At 44.4% G+C, this 14,322-nt stretch overlaps 1 protein-coding gene across 2 annotated transcripts in view; it reads right to left on the bottom strand.

Moving 5' to 3' along the window:
• Nucleotides 1-14,322, bottom strand: part of HSD17B2 (hydroxysteroid 17-beta dehydrogenase 2) — a 61,622-nt gene that overhangs the window by 19,128 nt on the left and 28,172 nt on the right. For both annotated transcript variants that reach the window (XM_046682215.1, XM_046682214.1), the window contains exons 2-3: nucleotides 7,907-8,119; nucleotides 1,811-1,996 (exon numbers count right to left, since the gene is read on the bottom strand). In XM_046682215.1, coding sequence (XP_046538171.1) covers nucleotides 1,811-1,996; nucleotides 7,907-8,119 — 399 coding nt within the window. The remainder of the gene's footprint in view (nucleotides 1-1,810; nucleotides 1,997-7,906; nucleotides 8,120-14,322) is intronic.

The raw sequence follows: 14,322 nt of genomic DNA, 5'->3' as shown, positions 1-14,322 counted from the left end.
TTACTGATGATGGTAAGATAATGAAATGGAAATAGTAAGGCTGGATGTGAAGAATTTGCACATCCAGGGGTGGGAATAGGAGTGAGATGTGTGATTTATTTTAACACTCACGGTTTCCCCCCAGTGGAAATACATGACAAGAGAGTACAAAATCTTGGCTTGGAAAAAGCTGTAGAGGCCAAGATGAAGAAGTATGAATGGGCATCCTCTGTATTGTCAATTCTTCGCTTACCCATTCATTCATCCATTTTTCAGCCATTTGCACATTTGCATTTCTTCATTTATTAATTGAGCTTCTAATACATGCCAGACACTGGGCCTACAGCGGACAGTAGGCATATTAGTGATAAGGAAAGTAAAACCGTATAAATGAATGAGCTACTCAAAGTTGAGAACAAAGAAAGAAAAGAGAAAAAACTCCTTGTCAGCGTGTCAAGGAGAAGACAGCAGTCAGTCATTTCAGTAAATATTTGTTGAATGAGTGAGGCAAGGAGCATGTGAGGCTTTTCCAGAAGTACCAGACTCTGCCAGGGAACTGAGAAAGGTGAGGCTTCCACAGAGGGAAAATATGGAAAGGCTACTCTCAGAAGAAAGATAAGGGTGAAATATTGCAAATGCGTTTTCTCAGAATTTGTTTGCTTCAGCAAGGTAGCAAGAAATTGGAAATACTTCAGGATACCATATAAGTTAAAATATAATACTCATTGCTCTTAATCACCTTAGACTTCTCTCTTCCCATCTCCTCCTCCTCCCTCCCTTTTTTCCCCGCCTTCTTTCTTCTTCCTCAGCCAATCAACGACTCTAATGACACACTCACATAGCAGTTAAATTCAAGGAAGTCACTGAGTCAAGGCCGGGAAAGGGAATATGATGGACGAAAATAATTGTCTAGGAAATACAAAGAACCTCTCCCCAAAAAACAAAGAAACAAACAACAACAACAACAAAAATAAGTAGTTGGACCCTTTATTTAAAAAAAAAAAAGTGTTACCTGGAACCAATTGTCAAACAGTGAAGAGTTATATTCCTCTATTTAAAGGCAGGATCTTGGAGGCCAGAGCCCACCACTTTGGCTTCCCTCTCACCCATGCAGTGTCCCAAAAGACAACCCAATGGACGCTACCCAAAGCTGAGTAAAGCTCTGAGGAGCCCCAATTTGAAAATGTCTGTCCTAGAAGAAAGGATGTGATATCACATAGGTGGGCATTGTTTACAGGAAGGGAGATTGTTAAACCCTTGACTCAATTGAATGAAGACTCTCTCTTCTTTGAAATGGAGAGAGATGAGTCATCAAATGTCACACCCTGACCCAATATCCTTGAGATTGTAAAACGATGCGAAGGATTGTGTGGAAAACACTGGTAGGCAGCCAACCGAGACATGAGACTCTGACAGTTCCAACAGAATGAAGATATGTGCCTACTCATCTTGCAGAGAAAAACACAGTGTGCTGAACTTAGGGAAAACTGAAAACAGGTTACTTGCAATGTTGACATTAACTGTATGTGGGATTTCCCGTCCAAATCTGGGAAGCTTGTGCGTTGGCAGTCACATTGTGAAGGTATGAATCCCCAAATCCCCAGTAATGAACACATGCTTTAGAAAGTAGATAAGAGTTTGTACCTGAAAGGATTTGAAAGGAGAGAAAGGTTTGATTGTGTTAAGATCAAAAGTAAACATACAATGTGACTAATCCTGACCCAGCGCTGCATGAGCGTGTCCTGCTTTCTTGTTCATCCCACAAAGAACGCAGCGAGCCATGTCTTGCACGATGGGCACTGCACGGCCTCTTGGAGAAAAGTTAACTCACCTGCCATGCTGCTGATGCTCACGAGCCTCCCTTTGGATCTCCTAAGAAGAGGCAAAAATGCCTTCGTGACTTCCACTGCCCCAAAGAAGTTCACAGCCATGCATCGTTTGTAGTGGGTCATGGGGATGAGCTCCCCCTCGGCTGGGAAGCAAATGATCCCAGCATTGTTGACCACAGCCCACAGTCCTGAGAACAGAAAGGAACAGCCTTGAGGATAGGCGAGAGTGGAGAGCAGGAGGATTTTTAACACTGCAAGCTCTGGAGTCAGAAGGGCTCCTTGGAGATTTAAGATCTAGACTGATCACGTAAACTCTCGGGCCTCAGTCTCCTTGAATAACCTAAAACCAACCACCTTGGGGAGTTGTGTGGAGAGTAAATGTGTGAAATGTTAAGCAATGGTTTTTTGGAGGTGTTTTCTTTTGCCTCAAAGCCGTCTCCTATATCCAAGAAGCTAGGTATTTGCTCTATCTGGGGAGGTATGACAGCAAGGGGAGGTAATAAGAATCTACCTCATGTTTCTGTAGAGACAGTATAACATCTTTAGGACAACGCAGGATGATATAGGAGCCTGTCTTCCCTTTTCCCTAGACTAGAAAAGTTTCCCTAGTCCAGGGAAACAGGAAGACAAGGGCAGCAGTGCCAAGAGCTAAGGAAACTGCAGAGTCCCTGAGCCCTATTTTCTTCCCCACTTAGCCTGACCCTCTTGACTGAATCACCAGGAGGGCTTGTTCTAACACAGGTGGGTGGGCCCTACCTGCAGAGAATCTGTTTGCGGAGGGGGGGGGGGGGGGCCGGGGGGGGGACCTGAGAATCTGCATTTCTAACAAGTTCCCAGGAGATGCTGAGGCTGCAGGTCTGGATCACTCTTGGAGAACCACAGTCCACACGTGGTGGTATTCAACCTGGACTGCACATTACGATCACCTGGGGGGCTCTTTAAAAGCCCCAATGCCCAGGCCACATTCCAGCCAATTAAACCAGAAACTGAGGGTAGGGGAGAGAGGGGACCTTGGCATTAGTGGTTTTTAACATTCCCCGGGTGATTGAATGTACAACCAAGCTTGGGAACCAGTACCCTAAATGGGAGGAAAGAGGTACTACAAAACTCCAGATGTTTTGGGGGAGGAGGATCTGGAACAGAGGTTAGTAACCTGGGTCCTCTTTACCTGGGAGAAACAGAGGTGACAGGATCTAAAGTGTGTTTAGCTAGACAGACCGGAAACAGATTCTCTGAGTTCCCCAAGCCTCAGCATGATTTAGGACAGTGATTCTCAAGGTGTGGTCCAGAAACAGCAGCATCAGCGTCAACTGGGAACTTGTTAGAAATGCAAATTCTGGAACCCCACCTCAGACCTGCGGAGCCAGAAACTGTGATCAGAAATTGTTAGTGAAGCTCAGCATCTGTGATAGAACGTGCCCTCCGGGAGATCCTGAGGCACCCTCAGGTGTGAGAACCTGTAGTATGTCCAGGAACAGAATGAGTCTCAGTGCTAGCAGAGGCAGGGAAATGGCAGGAGGCATCAGCCCTAACAACGTCTTTCTGATGGCATCAAGGAGGTAGGCAGCAGCTAACCTGCACAAGGACCCCACAGAGCATCGGACATCTCAGCAGGGGCAGCACGAAGCATTGATGATCGAAGGCAAAAACGTCCCATCCCCAGGAATTTAGATGCTACCCCGGGGAAATGAAGTGAAGCTCAAAATGACTGACATGGTTTTTGCCATAGGACAGAAAGATGGCTCAAAATAGAAATTGAGTTGAGTTACAGAAAATAAAGCTACATTTCTTGCATACCTGAGTTGGTGGTCCGACATTTACACACAATAATGATTGCGAGCCTTAAATGAGATGATGCCTGGCATGCAGTAAGAACTCAACAGCTATTATGAGGATGGTGATGGCTGGAGAAGATGCCTCCACTAGCACCTTCCAATGATGGTTATAATTCACTCAGCCTGATGCACACCTTGACCAGTGAACATGGAGATGGCAGCTTGAGAATGCCCTAGAACAGGGGCCGGCACACGTTTTCTATAAAAGGCCAGAGAGTAAATTTCCTAGCATTGCAGGTCGTACTGTCTCAACTCTGTCATTATAGTGTGAGAACAGCCACAGACTATCTGTAAATCAGTGGGAGTGGCTGTGCTCCAATAAAACTTGATTTATGGACACCGACATTTGAATTTCACATAATTTTCATATGTCAAAAAATAGTCTTCTGATTTCTTTTAACCATTTAAAACTGTAAAAACCATCCTTAGCTCACAGGCTGTACAAAAATAGGTGGCAGATCTACCTAATATTCTTTAAATGACAAAGTTAAAGAGAGAGAGAACCGAATAGTGATTGTCATGGGCTGAGACTATGGCTCTAAAAAGACAGCATGAGAGAGCCTGGTGGTGATGGAACAGTTCTGTATCTTGATTGTGGTGATTTTTGCACAAAGCTACACTTGTTAGAAAATTGCAGAGCAACACACACACACACACGTATGCAAGTATAGCTAACGGAACCTAAATAAAGCCTGTGGATTATACTAATGCCACTTTCCTGGTTTCGATCTTGTACCACAGTTATGCAAGATGCTGCCATTGAGGAAAGCTTGGCGAAGAGTGCACAGGATCTCTCTACATTCTTTTGCAACTTCCTGTGAATCTACAATTATTTCAAAATAAAATGTTAAAAAAAAAAAACAGGGAAAGCCAGAATTTGCCAACTCCTGTCACAGAATTCCAAGCTGACCAATAGCACGTTATACCTATAGGCCTTAATAGTTTTTAAATAATTAACATTAATTAATACATTAATACTAATTTAATAATATGCTGTGTGGGAACACAGCACAGTTGCTGGCCTTCTGACAGCAGCTGAGGTTTTCTGGTTTCTCTACTGGCCCTAGACGATTCTTTAGCAAATATCCTTCCTGGTGACTTCAAACTGCCCTGTCCCACAGCTCCACATTCTCTCTGACTTGAGAGGCTGAAGTTGAAAGAGACCGTGAGGAGAGCAGGCAGAAGCGGTATTAGAAATCCTGTCCCAGAAGAGGACTTCTCTCCAGAAGGCAGGGCCCCAAAACAGCAGGGACTGACACCCTGGAAACTGCCCTTGACACCCTCCTTTCTCCCTAGACATTAGTGTGGTATTTCCATATCTAGAACCCACTGCTTTACCCTTCAATATAGTCGATAGTGCCCCTCCAGGCCTCACTACAGGGGTCTGTATTGAATATCTCCTTGAATAAGACATGGTAAAGTCAAGCTTATAAGAGGGACAAGCTCAACCCTATCAGATAGCAAAAGATCAGCCCACGAAAACTGTCTTTCTCGAAAATGACCACACATTGCTAAACTTGCTAAAAATTAATTCCCAATAACCAACCATCTATGTTTCCCTCATCCTATTTATCAGATGTTTATTAAGGATTTACTATATGCCGGGGACTGTGCTTAACGTTGAATGAATGGAAAATAGGAGTCTGTACTGAACGCTTGCCTCATGCCAGGGGTTCTTCGAGGTGTTCTCTGTATAACTACTCTTTAACTACCAAATGGAGCAGGTAGCATTACTCTGTTTTTGCTGGGAGTGTCAGCTTTAAAGAGGATGTAAGCAGGAAGTGCCTGAGGCCTCCAAGGGCCAGCAGGTGGTGTGGTGGTTAAGTTCGCATGCTCCACTTCAGCCCCCCAGGGTATGTGGGTTTGGCTCCTGGGCGTGGACCTATACCCCATTCATCAAGCCATGCTGTGGTGACATCCCACATACAAAATAAAGGAAGATGGGCAACAGATGTTAGCTCAGGGCCAATCTTCCTCACCAAAAAAAAATACGTAAATAAAGACTGGGTCCTAACGACATTGCTTGAGTGCCTGGATTTAGACATGCCTAAAGCTAACCAGTCTTTTCAATTATATAAGTAAATACATTTCTTTTATGCTTTAGCAATTTTGAATTGGGTTGTGTCACTTGCACCTGAAAGAATCATGATGGAAACATGGTTTTTGTTCTCAAGGAACTTAGTGGTGAGGAGTGGGAGATGGACAGATACTTAAAATAATGCAGTAATATGGGCGTGTGCAAGGTGTAATGAGGGAGTTCCGGAAGAGGAAGTGAATAATGCCACCTGGATTATCAGGTTGATCATACAAGAGATGCTATATTTGAGCCAGGTCTCCTATGGGAGTAGAGTCCACAGGTGGACAAAGGCAAGAGTCTTAGAGAAAAGGAGTGGAGCCAAGAGGGAAATTTTGGTAAGAGGAAGCTGGATGTGCAAAGATGTGAACCAGCACCTTCTATTATGGAAACCATTCGGATTTTACTGAGTGGACCTGCAGGTATTGCAGACCAAGGGCGTAGCAGGGGCCATTATCTTGAAAGGCCTTCTAATCCTTGTTAAGGCATTTGGATTTTATTTGGTGGCAGGTAGAGAGCCACTGAGCCATTCAATGAAACAAAGCAAAATACCTACCATAAGCCCGGCTCATGGGAGGAAGCCAAGACGTGGGGGCTCTGTATATCAAAGAGTTTTTAGGAGTCAGATGACATTGTGAGACGTGCACATTGAAAACATTACTCTCCCCTTGGAAAGCAATGGGGAAGGAAACCCAGGTTGCAAGGAGGCCATTGTGGTAGCCCAGGTAAGAGATGTGGCCACCGCTGCCTGGAGATGGTAGGAAGGGGCTGGGATGATAACTGTCTAAGGTAGAAGTGACAGGACTCAGGACCAATAGGGTGCAGGGATCAAGGGCAAGGTAGGGGTCTAAGTGACCCCCAGGTTGCTGACTTGAATAACTGGTTAGGAAGCAGTGCCAGTGTCTGAGCCATGGATGCAGGAGGGAAAACTGATTTGCAGCCTGGCAGCAGGGGAAATGATAATGAGGTCAGTTTTTGACATTGAGGTGGGATGTCTGGCAGACAATTCTATATACATACAGGTCTGGATGTTGAGAAGAGGGCTAGGTTGGTGATACAGATTTGGAAGTTACTGGCTTAAATCTCAGTGTTTCTCAACTCTGGCATAGCACTGGCATCCCCTGGGGAGCTTTAAAATATACTGCTATCTGGGACCCTCAAAAAGGATCTTCCTTACAGATGACACTCCCAGTAAAAAGAGAGCAACAGCATCAGCCTCCTTGTTGAAGGATTAGCTGAGTTACTGTATGTAGATACTGATTTAATTGGTTGGGGGAGTGGTGCCCAGGATGAGTGGGTATCATGGGTGTGCAACCTGTGCAGTCACACGGGACCCGGTGCTTCTGAAGGGTCTCATGCTTGGTTTAATTCTCTGCTGGCACCATTGCAAAGTCTTAATCATTGTTAAAATAAGCGACCCCATGTAATTTTCATTTTGCATTGGGCCCCCCGCATTATGTAGCCGTCCTGGTGAAAATTCCTGGTGTAGGGAGAGAAGAGTATAGCCCAGGAAAGTTGGAGTGGACATTTGGGGGATGGAGCCCTCAGTAACATTCACATTTATGCAGAGGACAGAGGAAGAGGCTCATACAGGAGAAGCAAAAAGATTGATTGGAGAACTAGGAAGTCAAGAGGGGGCTGAAGACCCCAACGCCGAGGCAGAGGAGGTGATCGACATGTTTAAACACTGCAGAGAAGTTAAGAGCTTGGTGTTTAGGATAATACCAATTAGCATGGCCAGACCTGTTAGGGAGGCCTGATGAGAATTAAAAACAGAGGGTGATAGAGTTCCAAAGAGCTCGGCCATGAAGCAAACAGAAGAGAAAGGGCAGCGGCTGAGGGAGGGCAGTGATTACAAAGTTATATTTTTAAAGTCTAACACATGTTCATGTTGGTAGGGGGAAAGATGTGAGGAGGGGATGGGGGCGGTAATTAATGGGAGAGTGACTGAGCAGATGTCGGAGGGAATGAGATGAATTCTGTAAGTTCTGTGAAGACAGATGACTCATTGCTAAAGTCTTCCTGTCTACGAGAGGCCCAGCATGTCTCAGGTACTCAGTACACGAGTCTTGACGTGCAGCTGGCAGCCAGAATGGGTTAGAGGGCAGTGGGTGGAGGGTGGAACCGGAGTGGGGCATTTGCAAGGGGGGTGGACAGCAATCGAGGGCAAGGGTAACTGAAGGCGGTACCTTTGTTCTGCACCTTCTCCAGGACTTTGCTGTAGGCGTCTTTGATCTGCTGCGGGTCAGTGATGTCCAACTGGAGCACAGACAGGCGCTTGGAGCAGCTTCTTCGTAATTCCTCCGCTCCTGATCCCTTTGCATCCAGAACTCCGGCAAATACTGTGAAGCCCAGCTCATCCAGATGCTTAGACAAAGCATGGCCAATCCCAGAATCGCTACCTGCAAGGGGTCAAGATAATACAAAGTGGACTCAGACCAAAGTGGCAGGAGAATTTTCTTTATTTGCTAAGTGGGAAAATGGGCAGAGAAACCAAAACAGATAACTTTCTCTGCATTAAAAAAAAGAAAGGGAAGTGAGGTAGAATTTGGGATGGGGGCATAAGTGGAAGGAGAAACTGTGATGGGGGGATGGTCCCGGAGTGGCTGGAGGCCAAAGAACTTAGGAGGGCAAACTAAGACATCTAATGGAAACTTTTTTATTAATCTCTGCTGTATTTGCTGTAACCTTCTTCACTCCATAAAATATTCATTACAAACTAATACTTTGGAGTTGCTTTTGCTTTTTAGAGATGTAACAAAATGTCCCACTTCAAAGCAGACACAGGGTGATAACAGAGGCTGCCCCCAGGAGCCAGATCCTTCTGGACCATGAAAGATGAAGGCTCATAGCCACCTGCACTTCTCACCTCCTCAAAACTTTTTCCCTAGCCATGGCCGTCTCCCAAGCCATTGAATAGACATCAACCCTAGAAAGAAACCTGCAACAAAACCAAATAGAAAGCCCTAAGTGTAATGCTTTGTGAAAATAGAGGATAATATAATATGTAAAATGTGTCAGCCCTCTCAGAATTTGAGATGGGAGTTTACACAACCCATTCTTGAGAATATTATGGACCCTGGAAAAATTGTTTTACCCCCACAAGTACAAAAGATAATATCTGAAATTCTGATGAGGACAACATGAACATAAAATCGCCCTCTGAGCCATACCAGAATAAGTGTGTAGCAGTTAACACATCTCTACAGCTCTAAAGATGAGAAATCATTTTCACATTGGCTATGTCATGTGGTCTCTCCTGTAAATCTTAAGGGATCTCTCTTGGCAGCAGTTGGGGGCTATAGTCAGGCATCCCCCTAAAAATCAGAAAATACAGGAAATCAGAGAGCACAGTGTTAATCAGCTCAAGGATCAATATGTAAGCAATCAGAAAAGATGTCTGACTTCCAAGCTAACCAGATTTGCCAAGAATCTGACCAGAAGTGTTACTGTCTCCTATTAAAAAAAAAAGAAATGACAGGCCCAAAATGGAGTCGCTTGTGCTAAGCCCCACATCAGCAAACCAAGACCTAATATCAACCCTAATTGCAGTTTCAGTGTCTCCCAGGAATGCAGCATTTAACGAGTTGATCTGCAATTACCCCGTCAGCGCTAGGAGGTAATCCGCCTGTAGATCCTTTCCACCCCCATAGGAGGGTGACCTTTCCTGAAACAATCCACTCTTTGCTAATAAACTTCCTTTTTCCGCACCCTTTCTGCCTATAACAGCCCTTTCTTTTCTGCAGGTCTTTGGAGCTCCTTTCTATCTTCTAAGACAGGGTGCTGCCTGATTCAGGAATCATTAAATAAAGTCAGTTAGATCTTCAAATTTACTCAGTTGAATTTTGTTTTTTTAATACCCCAAAGAGAGGATGATCACCATCAGAAGGGAAAAGGACAGAGAAACAGGCATTCACATACACTGCTGATAAATGTGAAGCACTAAAACCTACATCCATTTTAAATGTGCATATCCTTTGACCCAAAATTCTCAGTATCTGTCCTAGAGAAAAAACTCACATATGCAGTCATGCATCACTCAACGATGGGGATACACTCTGAGAAATGGGTCATTAGGTGATTTCACCATCATGCGAACATCATAGAGCGTACTTCCACCAACCTAGATGGTATAGCCTGCTACACACCTAGGCTATATGGTCCCAATTCTATGGGACCACCATCAGATATGCAGTCTGTCATTGACCAAAACGTCATTATGTGGCACATGACCGTTTTCAGAAATACATAAATGATGTTCTTTACAGCACTGTATATAAGAGTAAAAGAAGGAATTAACCTAAATGTCCATGAATCCGAGAATGGTTACATAAATTATGGTACATATGATGGAATATGACAAGCAATTTTAAAAGACGGGGAGAGCTATATCAATTGACATGGATATTGCTCCAAGAGACTTTAAGTGAAATAAAATAAGTTACAGTATAGCACTTATTACATAGAATCCAATTTACACTCCAAAAAAAGGGGAGGGATCTGAATCTACACCTACCCGTGCTTGGAAATGTGAAAGAAAGATTTGAAAGAAGAGACCCCAAAACAGGCATAGCAGTTACTTTCAGGAGAGGCAGAATGGAGGGGACCTTATCTTCTAATGTTTTCCACTTTTGCTACAAGAAAGGACTTATTTTTCTTGTGTAATTTCTCTTCTTTGAAAGGTCATGCCAATTAGAATGGAGATTCACCAGCCCTGTAAGTGTAGAGAAAGATGCAAAGAAAGGCCAACGTGGCTGGTGTCTGCAAACGCTGCCTGAGAGAGAGCAGCGGCCTTAGCAAAAGATGTGGGCTCTGGCGTCCCTCTGACATCCCTGTTATGAAGTGAAGGCGTCTGATACCATCATTGATTGCATTCAACTCTTGCTCCATCTCCTTCTTTCCTATATGTCCATGTGCATCTGTGCCCAGGAAACAGCCCCTGGCATATGCCTGGTTTCCTGACCAGGCCTGGCCAGAGGAGGAAAAGATACCCACTGAGGCAGACACAAGTATCTGGGCCATGTGACAGATCTCTGCCTTGGTGTAAATTAACACATTAGAATTCTGGTCCTAACATATAATAATCTATAATAATAACAGTTCTGTGAGCCCAGCAAATGTGGATTTTCCCTGTAGAAATGGACCTGCCACTGGACAAATCCAACTTCTGGGTCTACAGTGGTAAGGCCAGATCCTGGACAGTAGCAAGTTCACCAAATAGTGGGTACAATGTGTGCGACCTCTCCCTGGAACCCCCCAAATGTCACCGGTGGCCAAATCTGTTCTGTAAAATTATTTTCCAAATGTCTACAGTTGAGATTACCATTCCCATTTTACAGATGAGGAAACTGAAAACAAGAGAGGCCAAGATCATAGGGATAGTAGGGATGGACCTGGACCTTTTGCCAGAGCCTAAATCCAAGTCCATCACTCTTCGTCATCCTGGACCATCCACCTTCTCCTTGGTGTAGGCAGAAAAAGGAGGTACGGGGAAGCCAAACCCAGAATGATCCTCTTATGGATGAGCAAGGAAGGTTATTAATTAACCTGAAAATAACTAACTTAGAACCAGATTGGAGCCAGGTTATACATACTCAGTTGGGTCAGGCCAGGTGCTCATGGAGGGCCCCTCCCACATGAGGCACCACACCCTAGGCTCCTTGGCTGTCACAGCTGGACATACTGGGGCCATGGATTTTAAGGCTCCCAGTTCCCCTGATAGGTTTGTGTCATACCAGGATGGCAACCAGGATGTTCCCCCTGCATGGAGACAATCGTTCTATGGTGCAGAGATGAAGGCTATGGCCCTCGGCTCCATGCAGCAAATAAGCGCTCAGCCACATCTAGGAAGGAAGGTGAGAAAAGGTTCCCACCTAAAGGTCCATCAATTGGTGAATGGATAAGCAAAATGTGGTCTATCCACACAATGAAATAGGATTTAGCAATAGAAGGCGTGAAGTTCCAATACACGTTACAACACGAATGAAGGTGGAAAACATGCTAAATGAAAGAAGGAGGAGGCGCTTAGATCCCAATCCCATTTTCTCTGAGTAGACAATGATCTTGCAGACATTTTCAAAGGTCATGGCTTTGACCAGCTTCGTGAATACAGAATCTGACTTTCTTCAGAAAGTTCCTAGGAAGAGCCTGGCATATAGTAGATGCTAGCCACAAATTGAGCAGTGATATTGAAGTTTGGTGAGCCTGTGATACTGGAAAATAGCAAACGTTAAGAAATACCCCTACTCTGCCTGTTTTGGTAAACAGCTTACTGCAAGCAAGTTGCCTTCCCCGTATGACATTGATAGAACTCACGGATGCGCCCCTTGTTTACCTAGGACAAAGCCAGACCCAGGCCCTCCAAATTCCCATTCTTTGCTTCACAAATGATTAGCTGAACTGCTTATCCCGATGAGTCATTGGAACAAGACGCTTGTTAACCAGACTTGAGTATAGTTAGTCTCTTCCCCCAGTCCTGCCCATCCTCAGCCCGAGCCAGCAGACAGCCCCTCCTGAAAACAGGCTGGCCTCAGGGAGAGGCATTCTCTCCTCTCCAGTCCGATTACACCACTTCTGGCCCAGCCCAGTTCCTCTCATCTGATTCTTCCTAGACTTGCTTACTCCCTGCTGTAAAAGTAAAATTCTCTTTTGCCTAACTCTTGAGCTATCTGCACACCTGTGGTCAGTGTTCCCCTTACTGCAATAGTCCTCCTGGCTCTTGCAATAATGTTTTTGAACAAAGTATCTCCTTACTAAATCTGGATTTGTTTTTTATTTGCAAGTGGATTAGCAAAGCCATAGTTCATGGGAGGCCCTCTGTTTGTCCTTACCTACAAGGAACGGTAGCATAGGGGCCTGGGCGTAAACCTGGCCCCACCCTCCCTACCTGTGCAACCCTGGTCAGATTATTTAACCTCTGTGTGCCTCAGCTTCTTCAACTGTAAAATGGGCCCTGTGGTGCCTCCACTTCCTCATTTGGTAAGTGGGGTTATAACAGGACCTCCCTCCTAGGCTGACCTTGGATGTCAACGAGACAGAGAATGTTTTGCGCAAGGCCCCGCGCGTTGTATGTGGCTGTCATCAGTATTATGGCTCTAACTCAGAAATCATTTCTGATGTAGAGTGTTAGAGATCCGGCTGTGCTAGCCCTGGTTTTTTAAAGCTGTGAGCGTGTACAGAGTTCACAGGGCCTTGGGAAGGTATGTGGCTGGGGAGCCACTCCCTGTAGAGATAAGACAACCCTTGTGCACTCCAGAAACCCAAAGACAAGGCTGGGGCCTTTGTGAAAAGGCAAAGTGCTTCATAAGAGTAACCCAATTGTAACCGCTGAAAATAAACATACCTAGTCATACAAATTGAATGCTTACCAAGTTCAGCCAACCTCATGCATATTAATTCATTGAACCCCCTCAACCACCCTGGGAGGCAAGTCATTTTACTATCATCGCTTTACAGAGGAAGAAACTGAGACACAGAAGGGTTAAGTCGTTCAGCTGGGACATGGCAGAGGCAGGCTGGAACCCAGGCAGGGCTCGGGGTATAAACATCTGGGGTATAAAATAGTTAATTCTTCCAGAGCACAGGGCTTAGCATATAGTAGGTGGTCAATAAAAAACATTCAGAGGGCAGTTAAGAGGAGACTGGAATGTGAATGCCTTAAGAACAGAGACAGAGTCCTATGCCGCTCATGTTGAGGGTACCTGACTCAAAGTAAGTGCTCAACAAACGTTCGTTGAGTTGGATCCCTACCCCAATAGAGGGTGAGGGAGATGCCAGAGCTGGTTTTCAGCCTTGGAGCATACCCTTGAGATCATTCTTTCCAATGGCCTGGAAATCCATCTACTTGGAGCAAGCAATGAGAAGCAGAGTCCCATTTGTGCAAGATTAGAGAAACTTTGAAATCGTGATTCATTCTAAAAACATTAATAAAGTATCAATTTATGTGCAAAATGGAAACAATGTGAATCACTTTATTCAAAGAGTTAATTAAAAATTGTGTAGTCCTTTCAAAGCTGGCGGGCTAGTTGTAAGTGGATTTATGCTATTGCCACATGGGGGCACCGTGTTAGCTGGTGAACAGAAAGCCCATTGCATACTGGGTCAAGTCCTAAATTAGGCCAATTGTGAATAATTCCAGTTCAGGAGTTCTTTAGGGCTGGGTCCCTTGAATGGAACACACCCACACTGTGAAGAGGAGACTGCATGTGCTCTTGGACACAAGCTGGGTCCCTTGGGAGCTACATTCAGAAAGAGGGATGAAGGGGGAAGAGGTTGCAAGCCTATAAATGATTTCTAGTCATTATTAAAACCTCATATAAGTAATGAAACTTTAAAATCAACAATGAGATTAATAAAAGAAGAAATTATGTGTAATCTCACCAATCTAGCACAACTTTTATAATTTTGGTGTTTTTTTCTTCTAGTCTTTTTTTTTCTATAGACTGTTCTTTAGCAATTACAGTTATATAGCACACATATAATTTGAGAACTAATTTTTAAATTAATGTTATATAAACCAGTTTTACATATTTCTACATAGTCTTCAAACCCATAAACCATCATCTTTCATTACTAGATAAAATTCTCCCTATTAAAATGCAGGAGA

This window comes from Equus quagga, chromosome 13, assembly GCF_021613505.1.
Source record: "Equus quagga isolate Etosha38 chromosome 13, UCLA_HA_Equagga_1.0, whole genome shotgun sequence".
In the NCBI taxonomy this organism is placed as follows: domain Eukaryota; kingdom Metazoa; phylum Chordata; class Mammalia; order Perissodactyla; family Equidae; genus Equus; species Equus quagga.
The sequence above is the reverse complement of the archived record's forward strand: the minus strand, read 5'-3'. Positions and strand labels throughout refer to the sequence as shown.